Source organism: Ovis canadensis, chromosome X (assembly GCF_042477335.2).
Source record: "Ovis canadensis isolate MfBH-ARS-UI-01 breed Bighorn chromosome X, ARS-UI_OviCan_v2, whole genome shotgun sequence".
Lineage (NCBI taxonomy): Eukaryota > Metazoa > Chordata > Mammalia > Artiodactyla > Bovidae > Ovis > Ovis canadensis.
Window position 1 is genome coordinate 98,103,815 of NC_091727.1, and position 20,264 is coordinate 98,124,078.

The 20,264-nt window shown below is 41.1% G+C and overlaps 1 protein-coding gene across 6 annotated transcripts in view; it reads left to right on the forward strand.

The window, feature by feature from the left end:
- FGF13 (fibroblast growth factor 13) overlaps positions 1-20,264 on the forward strand; it is a 581,564-nt gene that overhangs the window by 351,085 nt on the left and 210,215 nt on the right. For 3 of the 6 annotated variants that reach the window (XM_070290654.1, XM_070290656.1, XM_070290655.1), the window contains exon 3: positions 15,800-15,967. The exons of the other annotated variants lie outside the window; for them this stretch is intronic. In XM_070290654.1, coding sequence (XP_070146755.1) covers positions 15,800-15,967 — 168 coding nt within the window. The remainder of the gene's footprint in view (positions 1-15,799; positions 15,968-20,264) is intronic. 6 annotated transcript variants of the gene reach the window in all.

Sequence of the window (20,264 nt, forward strand, 5' to 3'; positions counted from 1 at the left end):
AATAAATAGAAGGCAGTGGCAACCCATTCCAGTACTTTCGCCTGGAAAATCCCATGGACGGAGGAGCCTGGTAGGCTGCAGTCCATGGGGTCGCTAAGGGTTGGACACGACTAAAGCGACTTAGCAGTAGCAATAAATATTTGTTGAAAGAATATGAAAGGTAGTATTATGGAAGGCAATGGAAAAGCAAAAGGCCAAAGGAAACCGCTTTGTGCGTGTTTTCTTCTCTGGCTGAAGATAATGAAGGTATGTCAGTTCCACATATTGATATTTGATTACTGTTATTAAAATACCTTTAGAAAGCTTATGGGATATAGAACCTAGTTAGGTTTTCAGCATTTAAACATTGAATATTTTATTAGTTTTCTGCTGGCCTAACAATATACCACAATCTGGGTGGCTTAATCACTGCAAATTTATTAATCTTGCTGTTCTGAAGGTCAGAAGCAAGTCTTGGCTTTCTTTGGGTGCATTTCTTCCTGGAAGCTCTAGAAAAAGATCCATTCCCTTTTCATGTTGGTTTTTAGCAGGATGCAGTTCCTGGTAGGATGGAGATGCCCATCTTCTTGCTAGCTATCAACTGAAGGCCGTCCCCAGCTGCCAGAAGCTATGTATATTCCCTGGCTTGAGGCCACTTTTGAAAGCCAGCAACAGCCTGTTGAGTCTTTTCACACTTTTAATCTGACCCGTGTCTTCTTCCTTTTCATCTCTGTGACCAAATCATCTCCCTTTTGATTTCAAGAGTACATAGAAATTACATTGGACCCACCTGGATAATCCTTCTAAATGACAGTTTATGAGCAACCTTAACTACATCTGCAATCTTCAAGTAACATATTCCCAGGTTCCAGGGACTAGGATGTGGGCATCTTTCAGGGGCCATCATTCTGCCTACCATAGATATATAATTGAGTATACAGTATGACACAGGGAGTAAGAGTATAGGCCCTGGAGACATGAGGTCCTGGGTTTGAATCCCAGCTCTCATCTTGCTTCTGGGTTCCTCTCGGTTATCTCTCTGACATTCATTTAGGTTCCTGTGTGCCAACTGGGGGACAGTAATGTCACCTGCCTTATGAGGTTGTTACAGATATTGAAAATGTATAAAAGTGCATTTATACACAAAACACTCCAGTTTACTCCTTTTAAAAATATAATGTGAGTATCGAATGGGCAAACAAGAAGGTTCTACTGTATAGCACAGGCAGCTATATTCAACATCCTATGATAAACCATAATGCAAAAGAATATCAAAAGAATGACTCTTTGTTCTCCAGCAGAAAGTAACACATTATAAATCGACTATACTTCAATGACAAAAGAAAGAAAAGTGCAAGTTTGAAATTTTGTAAGAACTGGAAAAAAAAAAAGTGAATATTCCCAGTGTCTTAAATGGGAGCACTAAATCTAGCCTTGAGCCCAACTCAGAAGACCTTACCTTTAATAAGATTAAGAGAAAATAGGATTAAAGAATGCTCTTTGGCTAAAACCTCACTTAACCAGCTGGGTTTGTAGGGAATGAGGGGGAAGTTTAATTTAAGTGTTTATGATTCATTTACACCTAAATCATTAAATGCTATTTTAAGGACATTTGATGGCTCGAAGCTTTTCAGTCATAATGCCTCTTTCTTAAACAGAAATGCTGCCAAGAGTAAACAAACTCAAATACCATTTGCTTTGCAATTTCTCATAAACAAATTTAGAGTGGGTTCTAACCTGGCACACTATATTCTTCCTTCTGTCATCCACACAGGGACAGCCCTCCTGAGAAGAAACAGCAGCTCGGTTTGTTTAACGGCGAGTCAGAAACTATGGCGGACCTGAGTGCAGAGAAAAGCACTCATGTTACTGAAATATTTCTGTTTGAGAATTCTCTTCTGGATTTCTGCCACTGGATTTGGGAATTTTGTTCTGAAGCTCTCCATTGGCTAAAAAATGTCCCTCTTTTAATTATGTAAGGGCAAGGAATTCTTCCACAGGATATAGGTGAAGACTGCATTTCCTGGAGGTTTTAAAAAACGATTTGAGCTTGTAAATTGATGAATTTGATGTTGCAGCCAAATTGAGCTGTCATTAAAAAAAAATTATAATGGAATTTTGTTGATTAACAATGTTGTGTTAGCTTTAGGTGTACAGCGCAGTGATTCACTTGTGTTGTTGTTGTCAGTCAGTCATCCGACTCTTTGTGACCCATGGACTGTACCTGCTGGGCTCCTCTGTCCATGGAATTTCCCAGGTAAAAATACTGGAGTGGATAGCCATTCTCTTCTCCAGGGCATATTCCCAACCCAAGGATCGAACTGGAGTCTCCCATGTTGCAGGCAGATTCTTTACCATCTGATTCACCAGGGAAGCCTGATTCATATATATATGTGTGTGTGTGTGTGTGTGTGTGTGTGTGTGTGTGTGTGTGTATACACCCCACTCCACTACTCTTGCCTGGAAAATCCCATGGACGGAGGAGGCTGGTAGGCTGCAGTCCATGAGGTTGCTAAGAGTCAGACACGACTGAGTGACTTCACTTTCATGCATTGGAGAAGGCAATGGCAACCCACTCCAGTGTTCTTGCCTGGAGCATCCCAGGGATGGGGGAGCCTGGTGGGCTGCCGTCTCTGGGGTCTCACAGAGTCGGACACAACTGAAGCGACTTAGCAGCAGCAGCATACATATACATATATCTATTCTTTTAAAGTTTCTTTTATGTTATTCCAAAGTATTGAGCAGAGTTCCTTGTGCTATACAGTAGGTCCTTGATGACTATCTATTTAAAATATACCAGTGTGTACATGTCAATCCTAAGCTCCCAGTCTATCCCTCTCCCCACTCTTCTGCTCTAGTAACCATAAACTTGTCCTGTAATTCTGTGAGTCTGTTCTGTTTTGTAAATAAGTTCATTTGCATCATTTTTTGAGCTGTGTTTTGATGAGCTTGAGTGCAGCTTGTGACTAACTGGAAATGGAAGGATTTAACCAGTGCATAGTTTAAATGAGATAAGACTTGAGATGACTCACATCTTGATTAATTGAAAGAACCTTTTCTGATGTCTTTTCAGGGCCTTCTTTCCCCCTTTAGTACTTCTCAATCAACTGGTACAGCCACACTTCACAGAATGCCAGGGAGCACAAAGCCATAATGACATAGGCCTAGTTTATAGTTTTTGAGAAATGCTTTTTATAGATCAGCCCATACCTTGATTTTTGCTTCATGGTTCCTGCCCAAGGGTCAGTCAAGATGAGCTGCTAATGTACTTGAGTGAATTTTCTTCAGTGTTGCTGGGGTTGGAAGGAGACATCAGTAAGTGACAGAAGCACATATGGCCCATAGGACAGTGGCAGGAAGAGGAAGAGAACTCTGATTGCTTGAAAAGATTGTAATGGGTGGGTCAAAAAGATCATTCAGGTTTTCTTACGCTGTTACGGAAAATGCGAATGAACTTCTTGGAGAACCTGATATTTTATAACTAGTTAAGTAAAATGAGTTTGCTGCTTACCTTTTGGGGGGATATGGAGAGGTAGAGGGAGGTTGACAGCACTTGATCATATTTTTACAGTATAATTTTCCAGTCATTATCACCAGCGCTGAGGAATTTCTGGCTGTTAGCAGAGCCTGTGAGGTGGGGTTCTTGAGACATCTCAGAAGACTTGGGGCAATCATGAGATTTGAATCAAAGCTTAGCTTTCAAAACAGGGGAGAAAAGTATGAAGGAAATAGCACTCATGCATAGTGCAGGCATCCTCTAGCATGCCATGTGAAGAAGTATAGTGACCATGAACGCATTTGCTAGTAAGACGGGTGTAATGCTTGAGAGTACACTTTCTAGTATGTAGGGGAGGAAACCTCATTCCTCTGAGATTTAATGCTCTAAAAAACAGAAAAAATTGATAGGTTCTTTAGCAATGTAGCCTATGATGTTACCAAAGAAAGGTCTTAAGAGCAAAGTCTAAGAAAATATCAGGAGACAAAGTTTCTGTGAGTAACTATGACATCATTTTGTGAGCCTACCCGGAGCTCTTGTACTAATAGTTATTAAAAATAAAGGCATGTCTCTAGCTTCAGACACATACATAGACACACACTCACACATACTGGGCAGAGCTGGCTGGGACAGCATGCTGTGGGCAGTCCCCTTAGTTTACTGTGTCTGAAGAGAAAGACTCCTTATTAAATGGTGCCAGTGACCTCCATCATTATTCATGGAGGAAGAGGTAAAATTTGGTGGAAAAGCCACACCTAGAATCAATCTATAAGTAATCTTTAAAGACTGCCTAATTGTTTCAGTCCCTAGGACATCATGACCAGATGCGTGCTGTGTCAGAAAACAAAAAAAGTGAAAGCAAATAAAATTTTTCAATGAACCCAGTCATAATGAAACATATTCAAGAAATTCCACTTGACAGTCTGGAAGAGATAACCATTTGTCATTCATTTTCTTACTCTGTGAGCAGTATAACATCTTTTTTTTCCTATGAGTCATTCTCCCTACTTTGGTTATAAAATTAACATGAGGGTCATGTGAAAGCTTTGTCTGTCCAGCTAGAAAGTAGATGGCTGTTGTTTTTTGTTTTTTTTTTTTTTTCCCTTGGGAAAGACACTTTCACGTTAAATTGGTTTCAGCCTCAGTTAATGTTCGGGGAGTACTTAATACATATGGAGTACCTATCAAGGGCAAGGCATTGTGCTGGGCAGTTCCACCTAAGCATTTCTTTTACTTTTTAAAACAACCTTGTTAGGAGTTCTATGTTGATATGGTTGGGTCATGTATAAAAGGTAGGAAATTGATGCTTGGTTATGTAGTAGGAGGCAGAGGTCTCTCAAGTCCTCTGCTTTTTCCTCTACCCTTGGTTGGGTTTCCAGGAATATACATAAAATTGAAGCCCAAATAGTTGTTTGGACTCAAGGGACAAGGGAGTGAACTAATCCTGAGGGCAGACTCCATGACTATCTGCCAGCCTCTGTTCTAGGTGCATCTCAATCTTTAGTATGCATTGCAGTTCCCTTAGAATCTTATGAAAATACAGATTCTGACTCTATTGGACTAGACTTGGCAGGGATGAGGGACTACATGTCTAACAAGCTTCCAGGTATTACCCATGATGCTGGTCCAGGATCCTCACTTCCAAATAGCAATCAACCTGTTTGTTGGATTCCGAGGAGACAGAACTTGCTGAACACACTGTTGAGACCACTTCTGGTCTCAGAACTGGAATTTAAATTTTTTTTATTTTTTAAAATTGAAGTCTAGTTGATTTACAATGTGTTAATTTCTGCTGTACAGCAAAGTAATTCAGATATATATATCTGAATATATATACTCTTTTTCACATTCTTTTCCATTATGGTTTATTCCAGGATATTGAATATAGTTCCCTGTGCTATACAGTAGAATCTTTTTTCTCCATCCTATATATTGGATTAGCCAAAACCTTCATTTGGGATGATACAAAAACCCGACTAAGCTTTTTGGCTACCCCAGTATAATAGTTTACACCTGCTAATCCCAGTTTATATCTGCTGACTAACTGGAAAAGACCTTGATGCTGGGAAAGATTGAAGGCAGGAGGAGAAGGGGATGACAGAGGATGAGATGGTTGGATGGCATAACCGAATCGATGGACATGAGTTTGAGCAAGCTCTGGGAATTGGTGATGGAGAGGGAAGCCTGGCCTGCTACAGTCCATGAGGTCGCTAAGAGTTGGACGCAACTGAGCGACTGAACTGAATCCCAAACAGACTTGCAGTTGCCAAGGGGGAAATACTGGCAAAGGGGAAAACGGAGTTGGGGTTTGAACTGGAATTTGAACCAGTACCAGTGGATTGTGAGGCCTTTGCCAGTACATTCTTCTTCATTCCCTAAGGCTTTCTCCTTGAGTGAGCCATTTGTATTCCATATTTATTGGAATTTATTGTGTTCTATATTTATTTATCCAATCATTAAGGGGCTTAGAACTCGAAATTCCCAGTATCTTCTAGAGCACTTCCTTTTTTGTTCAGGAAGACATCTTTGCAGTTAATTGTGCTCACATTTGCAGCTTCAATTTTTCTCTTGCTCCTTTGGTTAGGCACATTGGTTCACCATCCTAACTGCACCTGAGAACTACCTGGGGAGCTTGACTGCCAAGGTCCCTACCCTGCTCCAGGACCAATTAAAGAGACATTCTGGAGGTGGGGCCCAGGCATGGGTGTGTTATAAAAGATCCCTGAAGTGGTTCTGATTTTGTAGCTAGGGTGGAGAGCCCCTAAATTGCAGGGCTCAAGGATGCAATTTATGGAAAATGTATTCCAACCCCCCTTTTGTGATGTCATAAAAGAAAGACTAGTGTATTTACTGGACTGGTCACCAACAAGGTTCCCAATGAATCCTTGGTACCATTTTGTTTCCTGACCATGAGCTAGTGCTGCACTGTGGTTCAAATTGCATCACATGGAAAGTTTGCAGTGACTCTGTGCAGACCCTGAGGGTGAGGAGTCTATGTGCAGAGCTGATCAGCATGAATCCAGAGTTGTGACATGCAGCATCACCAACTGGCTTCAAGGCCAAAACACCTGCTATCACCAGCCCAAGACATTGACCTTGAGGGGTTCTAATAAGCAGAGAGCTTGCTTTGATCCCCTTCAACGAAACTGGCTAGTGAGGAGATTGTCATGTTGAAAGACAAGAAGAACCTAGGGTACCGTGGGTTAATGCTGTGGTAGAGTTATGCACCAACCGCCATGGCTGTTCAGAGTACAACAGACTGGCTGTGGGGAGACAGGAGCTGCTGTAGAGTTTTACAAAGTGAACAGTACCAGTACCCAAGAGGACATGGCCACTCTGGCCTGAGGTGTGCAAAGAAGTGGAAATACAGTTCATTCGTGAACAACGTGGGTTTGAAGTACCAGGGTCCACTTACATGCATGAGTTTTTTTCAGTAGTTCCTACTACAGGACTGCATGAGCCGTGGTTGAATGAATCCACAGATGTGGAACCTTGCCAATGTAGGAACTGCAGATAGGGAGGGACCAGTATAAGTTATATGTGGATTGTCAACTGTAAGGAAGCTTGACAATCCCTAACCCTGTGCCTTGTTCAAGGGTCAAGTGTAGCAAGATAATCAGAGGCCAGAGCCGCCCATCCCCCCCACCCCCCGCCCCTGCTCCAAGAGAGAGAGAGGAATTTTCACTGGAGAAAGCAAGAAAAGGCTTACAACAGTCATTCTTAACTCCAGTTGTGCAGTTGAATCACCAGCGGAGTTTGGAAACCCACCAGCACTCCAGCCACAGGCTGGAGAGTCCAGTGTAATTGATCTGGGGTGGTACCATGAGAACTTCAGTTTTTAAAAGTTCCGCACATGACACTAGTGCTCAACCCTAGCTGAGAACCAATGGTGTAGACTATGTTTGTTCCAGGTGGAGGAGGATGCACACAGCAGAGGTAGCTGGAGCAGGTAAAACAAACACCTAGGCAGTCATCCCCCCTGCCCCCATGTAATCCTTGAGCAGCATCAGCCAGCACTTGGGAACTTGTTCATGCCCACCCCAGACCAACTCCATCACAAACTCTTGGTGAAGGTGCCCAGCAACCTGTGTCTTAAAAAACCTTCCAGGAGACTAGGATGGATACTTCAGTTTGACTTGGACTTGAACAGATGCATGGGGGAGAGGACTGCAATGACATCAGGCTAGAAAACTTGCAAGTAGTGGGCAGGTGCCAGCCCTGCAGACAGTATATTGAGGTGAATTAACAACACCCAGTGTTCTCAGGTCCAGTGTATGTCTAAGCATTTCTTTCTAACATGCTTTAAATGGTGGTGGGGACAAAACCCGTGCCATTCCAGCTGTGCACAGAACCTCTGCACACAATCTGTTCTCCTAGAGGGAGCTGCCACTTTTCTGCATGAAGGACTCATTTCTGTCTTGAGGGAAGGGCTCCCTGATGTTGTGTGCATGTGTGCATGTGCTCAGTCATGTCCGACTCTTTGCAATCCCATGAACTTTAGCCTGCCAGGCTCCTCTGCCCATGATATTTTCCAGGCAAGAATACTGGAATGGGTAGCCGTTCCCTTCTCCAGGGGAATCTTCCCGACCCAGGAATCAAACCCAGGTCTCCTGCATTGCAGGCTGATTGTTTTACACTGCACCACCTTGGAAACCCATATTCCCTGGTGATGTGGGTCCTTTGATGATGAGAAGGCTGACCTTCAGGAAAGCTCCTTAGATAAAGCCTCAGAGAGTTGCCCACCTCCTCTTGCTTCTTGTCCCCATTTGAGCTGGGTCTTTGGTAGGCTGTGCCCCATCTATTATGTATTCTCAGCACGTGCCTGGACACACTCCCCTAACGTTGTGCAATGCCATCGATGCTGCCCAGTGGCATCCTCACTAGAGAAGGCCTTTGCCATGAGCTGAGTAAGTACTTCACTGGTGTGCAGCTGTAGTGGTTTCCATCTTGTCCAGGGCTTTGTTTACCTGGATGACTGGTGTGCTCACTAGCACATCTTCCTCACTATTTGGTCTGAACCAAACTCCCCTGAGTAGAAATCTGAGTCCTTGCTGGATGCTAAGCATCTCTGAGGGTCAGAAAGAGACTTCCAGGCTGGGCATGGGGGTGGGAGAATCATCAGGCCAGTGATTCTCAACTGAGATGATTTTGCCCTCATCCCACTGGTAAAGGGGGATTTGACAGTATCTGGAGACCTTTTTTCGTGTTCACAAATTGGGCTGGAATGCTACTGGCATCTACAAGGTAGAGGTCAGGGATGCTATTATGCATCCTGCAGTGCATAGAATAGCCTCTTAGAAGGAATTATCCAGCCCCAGATGTCAAAGTGCTAATGTTGAGAAAGCCTGGCCTGGTCCACATCACTTATTATTGTTTTTGTTTTTTTTTAATTTTTACACACTCCTTGGCATGTGGGATCTTGCACAGATAGAACCCACATCCCCTGAAGTAGAAATTTGGAATCCCAACCACTGGACTACCAGGGAAGTCCCCACGTCACTTACTTTTGAAATGAGAAAACTGAGACTCAGAGAAGTGATGTGCCATTCCAAAGGTCACCCAGGAATTTAGCTGTGTGTCTCAAGGGTGGGGATCCTGGTACAGTGCTCAATGGGCTCCATCTCTGTCATGTATGGTCTTTCTTCCATTGCAGCCACTCTGGTGCCTTCCAGGTACCATGCAATGTGCTGAACTCTTTCCATTTCTGATCCTTTCTTCTTAGCACACACCTTCAAGGTAGGTGGGACTCTCTCTAGAAGGGACTCAGTTTGTGCATGCAAAGTTACCATGCACAAAACATTGTAGGTGGGCCATTAGGAAAGCAAAGATGATACCAAAAGAGACATGGTTCTGGTCTTCTAGGAGCTCCCATTCAAGTTGTAGAGGAAAGACACATCTATGAAAATAATTATCAATCTCACTTCTCACTAAAAGCTTATGATAATGTCTAAAAGCTATCTCAACAAATGACAGGATAAATTTCTTGAAGTGTTATATGGACATAAAGAGTTGTTGTTGTTGTTGTTGTTGTTGTTGTTGTTGTTGTTGAGTCCCTGAATCATATTCGACTCTTTGTGACCCGAAGGACTGTAGCATGCCAGGCTACTCTGTCCTCCACTATCTCTTGGAGTTTGCTCAAATTCACATCCATTGAGTCAGAGATGCTTTCTAACCAACTCATGAAGAGTCAGAATGAGCTATTTACCTTTGCTTTGAAGTAAGGCTGGGTGAAGGTGGGTATCTTTCATTTGATTCATAAGAATTCTTTGAGTGTGTTTTACAATTGACTCCACCTATAGAATGACAAATGAGACAAATAGTGTTTCTGGCTCAGATAGCCTATATTCATGTGGGAAGAGTCAGAGGAGAGGCATATACATAAATACCTACATAATTACAGATTGTGATGATTGCAAACCTGTTTAACATGGCTAAAAATATCTCAGAAGAGGTGGCATTTGAGTAGAGCCAATGGGGTGTCATACTGAACAGCAGGTACAATACAAGGTCTTCAGGCATATTTTAGATACTATGTAAAGCTAGTGTGTGGAAGAAGATAGAAGTGTGATAGAATTTTGGAGGTGGGTGGCCACCATGATAGTGAGTTTGAATTTTTTCCTCCCATGAAAGCAGCAAAACAGCCTGAAGAAACAAAATTGAAGGAAAACTGGATAGTGCTTGGAGGTTGCATGAAGTTGGGGAAGATTGCAAAGGGAAAGTAACAAATGTCTAGAAATATTTTAAGTTGTTTCTATTTTGGCCATACAAAAGGACCATTAGTATTGATTAAAGCAATTCAGTGAATTATCTGAATAACTCATTGACTTCCCCAGTGGCTTAGCGGGCAAAGAATCCACCTGTTTGCAGGAGACATAGGAGATGCAGGTTCAGTCCCTCGATTGGGAAGATCCCCTGAAGGCGGAAATCACAACCCACTCCAGTGTTCTTGCCTGGAAAATTCCATGAACAGAAGAGCTAGGCGGGCCACAGTCCAAAGGAACACAAAGAGTCGGACATGACTGCGCTTGAGCACAGATGGAAATAGAGAATTCATTGACGTTTAAACTTGCCATTGATAGTATCCAGTGTGGCAGTAAAGCTTATGTAAGTATTCAATAGATGGAGCTTCCCAGGTGGTGCTAGTGGTAAAGAACCTGCCTGCCAGTGCAGGAGACCTAAGAGACTCAGGTTTGAACCCTGGGTCAGGAAGATCCCCTGGAGAAGGGAATGGCAAGCCACTCCAGTATTCTTGCCTGGAGAATCCCATGGACAGAGGAGCCTGGCAGGCTACGGTCCATAGGGTCACACAGCGTCGGACACGACTGAAGTGACTTAGCAGGCACACACACATTCAATAGATAGTGAGTTGGAAAGCAAAATGGAGGACTTGAGTTAATTCATCTGTGGCTGAATTTACTTTTCTGCTTGACAGGTGCTCAGTGACAAGGAAGAGTAATCACTCCAGTTATTCTGTTTTCTACTGACTTTTTCATTATTTGAGGACATTTGATAATCTGTGTATTTTCCCTTATTTTTACTTTCATAGATGCTTTCAAGCATTTGCTTTTTGGAGTCACTAATATATGTCCAATAACTTTGACTGGTAGTCCCATGGCTGTGTTCATTTCTGTTGCCCTGGTGATCTCAGATTTGCTTTGATTTCAAATCATGTATCATTACTTAAGTATGTTGAGTCGTCTTTCCAAAGAGTTCACTGAAAAGCAAAAAAAAACCCAGCATCATCAAATAACCTAGGGCTTATTAACTGCTTCCAGCTTGAAAACAGCGTACCTTGCAAGTCACAGTGGCCTGGCCAGGGGCCAGACGCCTTTGTGGCATTGTCTGAATAGTTTCCCAGGTTGTTCCTGGTTGCTTTTCTGTCTTTAAATAAAGTCAGTAAACTTCACTGGAGACAGAGATAATCTTTGAAGCTAAGGTATACCAAAGATCCCGTTTAAATATATCAGTTTGTACAAAGAAAAGCAACCAGAACCTACTTAAGACTTTCTGGTAAACACACTAAAACTTACCTGGCTTCTAGGCTGGGCTTTTCCAATAGCTTTGTGGCTTGTCAATTCCCCTTCCTGAGCATTATTTTCCTTATGTTTTAAGACAAAGGGGTTGCATTAAGTTATCTCTAAAGAATTTCTGTTTGCAATGACTTGGAAGAGTGTAGTGTTTGTGATACTACTAAATACTTGGGTAGGTATTTTATGTAGCCAATATTATATGAAGTAAAATGAGAAAATAAGAAATTGAGTTTCTAAACAGAAAGAATAAATGATTGTTAACTTCTTTAATTAAAAATGCATTTAAGACATATATTACACTGGAATTAGTTTTGCTGAAGCAGAAGCTCCAGTATCTTGGTCATCTGATGCGAATAGTCGACTCATTGGAAAAGTCCCTGCTGCTGGGAACAATTGAGGGCAGAAGGAGAAGAGGGTGTCAGAGAATGAGATGGCTGGATGGCATCACTGATGCAATGAACATGAACTTGGACAAACTTTGGGAGATGGTGAGGGACAGGGAGGCCTGGCATGTTGCAGTCCATGGGGTTGCAAAGAGTCAGACATGACAGGGCGACTGAACAACCATGACAAACGTTTTCATTTGATCACAGATGGTTTACTACAGATCAATGCATTATGATTGAAATGGGAACACTATATTTCTGTGAACATGGGTAATGTAGACCAGGTCACTGGCTTTAGATATAAATTTTCTTCCCTTCCTATGACTGTCCCCACTCGTGACCATGGCCTTGATCCTGAGAATCCTGAGAAGCCTGGAGGAGAATGAGGGTGGTTAACTGCCAATCCAGGACTGTTACTGGGAAACCGATCCTGGATGTAGGCTTGCCCACCTAATGGTTAGTCAATAAACACCTTGTATAATGGGAACAAGGTCTTCTATAAATTGTGCTCTTAACTATCATACCACCAGTAGAGTCACTTATTGTCACCCTGTGTCTGAGTATGCCACCTGTCAGTGTCTGCATGTCTGTGGGTGTGTGAATTTGCATGTGTGCACTTCTCTCATCCAACTCTCTACCACTCTTGTGGGACTTTGGAATTCTGAGTAGGTGGCCTGTGCGATCAAGGTCAAGGGCACTGGCTATGTGGGTGTTATTTCCCAGCAGAGGCCTACTCCTTGGCTGCTACTGTCATGGGGCTAATGGCCTTTCTCAATACATGGGTCCTGCAGTTCAAAAATCAACCATGAGCTACTTTTACCATCTTACCTGTCCGAAAGAGTCATACTGAAGCTCTGAAAATGGAAGAGGTTTGGTGTAAATCTATTGTCTGCCTAATCACTGGAGTCTTTCGTGCAACCTTCAAGATTGGATAACATTATTGAGAAGAAGAGCAGGAATCACTGAATAAATGTGGACAAGTAGTTTTTGAACAAAGGCAAGAGTGGTTTTCAGAGGCTGGAATGGTGTGTAAGAACGAATGCAATAGAAGTGGGGAAATAGCAGAAATCCTAGGATTAAGCCAGGGGAAGGTAGATTCCATTCTTTTTTTCCTGTTTCGATGAGCTGACTTCTTTGCAAGTCTCCTCTCCCCTTTCTAGAGTTTGTGCCCTTTGGACACATTGTCTCCTCATCCTTTTTTTAAGGTAGTAGAATTAAGGTACCCACCTGCCTTAGTGCTGGGGTCTTATGGGAAGTTCCCTGTCACTCCTGCTGTTGTCAATTGCACATACAGTCACTGTTCTACCTGAAGGAGTCCTAGGAATAAATTAATACAATAGTTTTAATCTTTCATCAAAATGAATTTACATTCAAAGATTTGTAGACTGAAATGAGGTGTTTCCTGTAGATTGCCACTTCTGCTTAAAAAGTTCAAAATATTTTTAGGTCTTGTGTCAAAATGACACCAAGGTATGCTGATAGATTTGATTTTTTTTTTCTGTTTTTTTCCTGAATTGATTTATGTTTGGGGTATTTGAGTAGAGACAGCCTGGATGCAAAGCTAAGCCATTAACTCCCAGATGTTCACAATTTCCAAGGAAATTTTCTTTGCCTGCGGTCATTACTCAGATGGCTCCTTAAATGCTCTCATCTTGGCATCTTTTTCACTTGCTAAATTCAATTTGAAGAAAGAATAGGAGAGAGAGAATTCTGTGGAAAGCAATTATGTTGCACTTTTGTGACTTTCCTGCTTTCCTCATGATGATGAATTTGGGGTCTGGTTCTTATATCAGTCAGCGGGGCTCTTTCACTAGAATTTTGTTGTATGTTACAGATACTAGCTGTATCTAATTAAACAATAATGATGGAAGTACAAGGCTTTTTGTGGGAATTAATGACCAGCTGGGTAAAGCTGATGGCTGGAGAGTCAGCCAAAAGCTATTGTGCCATTAATCTCCAGAGATGCCCATTTGTGATGTCATTTTGGTATCGAAAAATGAAAATGGAAAACAATTTACTGGTGTTTATCATGTACTTCTGAATAAGCTCTCTATGTATTATCCAAAAGTTATTCTTTTCTTTTTAATCCTCCAATTCTCTTCTGATCTTAAAATGTGTTTCTTATATACCGTGCATGAAAATGGGATTTCTCAGCTTCTGTATAATCATGGGTGGTGGGTTTTTTTTTTTTGTTTGTTTTTTTCAGTTCTAAGTTTGGGAGGTTTTCCTTAAATATTTTGTATGGTCAAACTAGAAATTACCTTCATCTGTGATGCTAGAATTTGATACATGTATATATTATCATAACTATCTGCTCATGGCAGGAAATGGTTGCTAATGGTCTGAATAGCAGCTGTTGCTACCAAAGATGTGCATTCAGCAACCAGATTCTAAGAAGTTGCCATCACATTCCTAGTAGATGAAGGGAACTCTCTTTCAGAAAAGGCTGTGGTGGTCTGTCTATATAATATTTTTGATTACTACTGTTGAGCACTAGAGGAAAATAGAAAGAGAAGTGACTAAAATATTCATCACCTTCTTGCATAATTTAATGACTTATAAAGGAAGGCAACAATTCCACACACAGCCAATCTATCAGGAACTTGTTCTCAACTCATAATACTAATTTCCAGGTTATGTTGGTTTTCATGCCGTTTTCATTCCAATGTGAAAAAAGGTTCTAAAAGTCTGTTAAGATCCTAGCCAGTGAGCTGAGAATGTTGTGCCAAATGTGGAAGCACGAGATCCCATCCAATCTCAGCCATAAGCTGGTGATATTTTACAAGCATCATAGCCTTGTTCTCCCCATAGGAAGTTTGCAGCTGGTACCCAGTCTTTCTCAAGGCATGTTAAGAGTATGCATTTGAGGGAGTAGGATGAGTCAGTGCATTGTTAATCATAACTTTAGGGGTACTGACTCACTCCTGGTAAAATGGGATGACCTCACTGGGAAGGTGTGAAAAAAAAAAAATCCATTCTGAGGTCAATGCCCTGTTTCTGCAGACCCAGATCAAATTTGCACACTCTTTGGTAGGTAGTTATCAGGAAAAATAATGTTGCAGTGGACCAGGTGAAAGCAGACACCTTGTTTTAGCAGGGAACGAACACTAGACAATCACAGTATTCCTTAGGAAAATGCACAAAGGGCCTAGAAATCTGAGAGGGGCCTCATATCTGAGGCCAAAAGTGAATCAGGCCCTGCAGTGCCACAATTCAAGGTAGGTCTTTGATCCAGTGTTGATCAAAGTTGCTCTTGACTGGAATATGGTCACTTCGTTAGGGGATTTTGAATATGTGAAGGTTACTTGTCACGGCCCCAGTTCTCTTTGGGAAACACAAAGTGAATTCTTTTGTCCAACTCTGTACATAGTGCATGAAAGCCAGGCCCTCACCAGGAGCAGACCCAGGAAGAAAATGCAAACGAATACACTGAAAATTTTGTGGAAATTAGCCGTTTTCGCCTGTAAATATTTATATTGTACCTCAAGTTGAAACATGTCAAGTTGAAACATGTCGCTTTCCACAGTGTTTATTTAGATACAATATGGTTATTGGTATTAACATGTTTTATTGCTCATCCGGGACAATCTAACCCTTAAATGCTCAGTATATTGTGATGGCCACAAAGTTCATCTGGGTTTTTCTCACCTTTGGCTGGAAAAAATCCGAGTGAACATTTTGGCCAACTCAGTACTCGCTATCAAGGTATGTATAGATGAGTAAACTATTCATATTAGCAAAGTAAGCCCCTCAAAAGAAAACCCCCAATGCAATGCAATGCTTTTCTTGGAAACTTTTCTTGGGACTGTTGTTTCTATAGTCTCCCCCGGGAGTAGAGTTGATGTAAGACGTTTCCCTACTTTCCTAAAGCTCTAACTTGAGTTCATTTTGTTATGTGGTGACCACAGTTCTGGATGACGCCCCCCCTGGCACACAGGAATACATTATGTTACGGCAAGATTCCATCCAATCTGCGGAATTAAAGAAAAAAGAGTCCCCCTTTCGTGCTAAGTGTCACGAAATCTTCTGCTGCCCGCTGAAGCAAGTCCATCACAAAGAACACACAGAGCCCGAAGGTTTGTGCACGACGGACGCGTGTCTTGCTTGTTTCCTCTCATTCTTCTTTCTTTCTCTTTCTTTCTGACTGTGCATTGCCTCTGGTGTGCTGTGTGTTGTGCGGCTCCTGACATCGTTCCGAGGCCCCGTAAGCTCGCCAGTGAGTGTCTTATGCAGCCTCAGATGGGACGCTGTATAATACAGTCAGCTCTGGCCCCGCGCGCAGCATCTTCCTGCTTCTCGCAGCTGACACGTGTTCAGCTGGTGTCATGACACTGCCCCGTTTTGGCTGCTAAAGTTGCTTGCTACCGTAGCCAACATCTGGCCGAGTCTGGTCCCATCACCTCGCCTTCCTGAAGCAGCAGTCGGCTGAGGAATGGCCCTTCCAAAATGAAATCATCAGACAATGGTTCCAAATTTTCTCCCTCTTCTCCACTCCATAAAGCCTTCTGCCTTGTGTTCGAAGAATGCTCATGGTCTACTCAGTTGGCTGAAGCAGGCCCAGATTCCCCTGTCATGCACGCCTGGTGCGCTTTGCCATAGTGAAATGCATGCCTCAAGGAAACGATGAGTAGTTTGTTTTTCTTTGCAGCTCAAGTACAGGTTTGGAAAACTCTACTCGCTGGTACTTAAACTGAGGTTAATAAGGTATTCATCGCAATCCATACTACAAATGTATCTCAAAAGATCCTCCTCTCTCCAGAAAGTGTATGCATTCATTTTTCCCCGAAATTTTTGGCATATATCAAATAGGATCAGTTTTCACATCACCAAATGTGGTAAACTTTTTGCCATCTGTGTATGTTTTGATTTCCAAAATGACAATGGAGAGGTATACTGTGTATGCTAATTAAGTACTTATTGTATAACAACTTGAGCTCCCTCCCAGATCAAATGCCATCCATGCAGTTTAGCAATGAATGATGTCAGAGGTGACAGAATCCAACCAGTCCTTTGGCAGTCGGTATACACTTTTGCATAACTGTTTCTGGTACGATTTCTAGAAGTGCCCTTGTTCTTATTTCAAGTTGCCCTTTTGACAACATTATGGGGTCTCCAGTACAACTGTCTTTCTGGTGCACAGGTCTGTTCAAATTTTGGTGTTTGGGGAAATTATTCCCAATTGACTCCAATCTATAGTTTTGGAAGCAGATTTTCACATCTCAAAGTCTCCCCCTTTTCCGCCCTTCCACGCAGAGCTTCAAATGTTCTTTGGCAGAAAATGACAAGTGTACATTTTCTATGCTTAACTCTATTTGACCTATAGAATATAGCATTTGTATTTGTTTTCTACTTCATACTTTTGTATGCAAGCTGTCCACTTTGCATAGGAGTTCTGATGTGAACAGTTATTCATCTGGAGATATAAATGATGGCCCTTTACAGTGAGTAAGACAAAATTTTGGTGGTTTTGTAGAGAAGAAACTAACTTGATTTCATGCTTCACTGAAACAAAAAATTTCAGCCAGTGATAGTTACTTTATTATATATGATGCATTCCAATATTTTCTTTCTTTTCTCTCAAATGATGTTTGTGTGCAGTATATATATTTGCATGCACAAAACAGTACCTGTATTATAGAATATACTATTTCTTATATAATTATATTCTTACAGATGTGTGTGTCTGTATTAACAGATGCTATACTTTTTTTTTCTACTTGTACATTGTCCTGAAACACAAAGATTGGTTTGAGTAAGTATAATAAGCCATTTAAGGAGCAGTTGGTTAAATTCAGTCAATAATTTGGTTAGAAATTTACTTCAAATTGTTTTAACAATTCTCAGATTCAAAAAAAAAGACAGTTGGATAACTAAAAAAAGACACATCCATTCTCTTATTACATATAGTTTAGACAGGATCTATTAGTTTTCAAAATATCTGGAGTGTATCATGAATACTGTTATGAACATTTTCAAATATGAAGAATTCTTTAGAGAATGGGTATCTGTTAAGCTCTTTTATACAAGGTTTGGATACTTTTTATTCTGGCTGTCCTTGTGTTAAATGTGGCTTTCATCCTTTCTCTTATGTGCTTTGATGATGGGCATTGTCTTCTTTCAGATTGAAGAGTTTCCTTAGTCTTGCCGTCCTGCCAGGTCCTCTGGAATAGTGAAGCTAATACTTCCCTCTTGATTTGTAAGAATTATTTATAAATAGTATTAGACACATGAGAGGTTTTCTGGGATGACATTGTGATACTATTTACAATTTTACTTCATCGCCTTTAAACAAGGACTCTGGAGCTAATGGTGATCCCAAACATTGCAATGAATATACTTGATCTCTGTACAAATTAACAGGATCCCGAAGACCTTAGATGGGGGTGAAAGAAAACATGCCATGGAAGAGACCTTGGATAAATAAGGAAACAATGCTATGAAATTAACATGCTTATTTCATGTGGGATCTCGAAGGCCAGAAACTCGTTATTGCTGGGAGGTGAAGTAACTGTGGGTTTAGAAGGGTTCAGTGGTCATTCTGGCTACCTGGAAGACTTTCGCAAGACTGATTCTTAAATGTTGTCAGGTCCTGTCTTCAGTTCTCTCTTCCAGTTGCTATAACATTTTATTATAATGAGTATAAATAAGAGATCTCTTAATTAAAAATGGATAGAATCTCGGTTCTAAACTATGTCCATACCTTGAAACATTATATTCTCCTGTGAGGCATTTTGAAGAGATAGGTCCTTTCATGGCCTCTCTTCCAAAGCATAAAACATTAATTGACCTTGACTGTTGGATGCCCACCATTTCCACTGCAGGTGAAGGCGGTGGGCAGCATGGTTAGCCTGATTGATCTGTGCAATGCCAAGCTGCTCGTGTGACCTCTTCTAACGAGATTGTGTGTGTGTGTAGCCCTCAAGTAAAGAATGAAACCTTCATGGAAATTTGACCAGGGTGATGGTGGGGGGTGGTGGTGGTGGTAGAATATAAATTAGAGTTGGAAAAGTCTTACAAATGATTAAATTAGGTCAAAGAGGTTTATATATATTATGATAAAGCTGGAATTAGTTTTCTGCTTCTTTACTGAATTGATGAAATCTGTCAACTATTTTTGCATTATTATAGACAAAGTCTTGGTGTTTCTTTTGGTTGGTGATGTTTTTGTAAAGGCCAAGTTATTTCCATAATTTATAATCACCTGAGATTTGGTACAGATAGCAATTGTTCACCACCGTCTGTCTTTTGAAAGACATTTTTTGCATTGTTTCCAGGACCTTCAGAATTCATGTAAAATAATACACAGAAGGCCTGAAATACCTCATTGGCTTTTCAGGATATCCTTAGGACAGATTACACTTTTCCAGAAACAGGTTTCTATTTCTGAACAGCCCATTCCAAAATAAATGCTTTAGTCTGTTTCCAAATACTTGTGATTTTCAGTGATGTGATTATTTCCATAAAAACCACTTATGATGTAATCTTATACTGGAATTTGGCTGAAGAAGCACACACAAGTGTTTGAGAGTCTAATTTTGGCCCAGGACCAGCTATGGTCTTTGTTTTAAGAAAGCCACTTGGAGAGCTGAGATGTTTACCAAAATCTTTTTCTTACTGCCCCAGAAGCCTTTTGGCAAAAGAAAGTATAATCATTACAGCTTTATTCTTTCCCTCATTTTTTCTTTCCTTGTCATGTCTGTCCCAATAAAATCACTGATTTAGAGTAACTTCTGAATGCCTATCTATTACCAATATAGCTGTTGCTTTACTGATGCTTGAAGATTGTTCAGAAGAATCACATCAAGGTATACGGGCTTACAAGTAGATAATGTTGAAAATCTGCAGAGAGAAATAAATCGCAGATTACCTGCATGTACTTGTGGGATTGAAAATCTGATTACAGTAGCAAATTTGAAGGAATTCACACAACATAGGAAAATATCACAAAGTTCAATGATTTGTCACCATCTTAATCAAATGTCTGGCCTCCTTCCTACGTTCCTATTTTCATGTGAATTTTTTAAAAAAGTTATATAAATATATATATATTCCATTCCCCTTAGGACATCTGTAACCTTTTTATTCAGAGAGGCATCCAAGCACAGTGACTTTGGTTGGAGGAGAAGAAAGTCTATGCTCTAGACCGGTGATGAAGTATGGCAGCTTTCACCAACCAAAAGAAAGCAAAATTATGTGCCAAATGTTAAGGGGGCATATTTGTAACAAGTACAATGTCTGTTACTCTGATAATGCCTTGGTTTCCTTATCCCAGAGAGAGAATATGCCACCATAAATATCAGTCTTGCCTAAATGGTAGGAGAGAAAGGAGGTAGAAGAATATTTAGGAATGTGTCAAGAGAATTGTTTTTATTT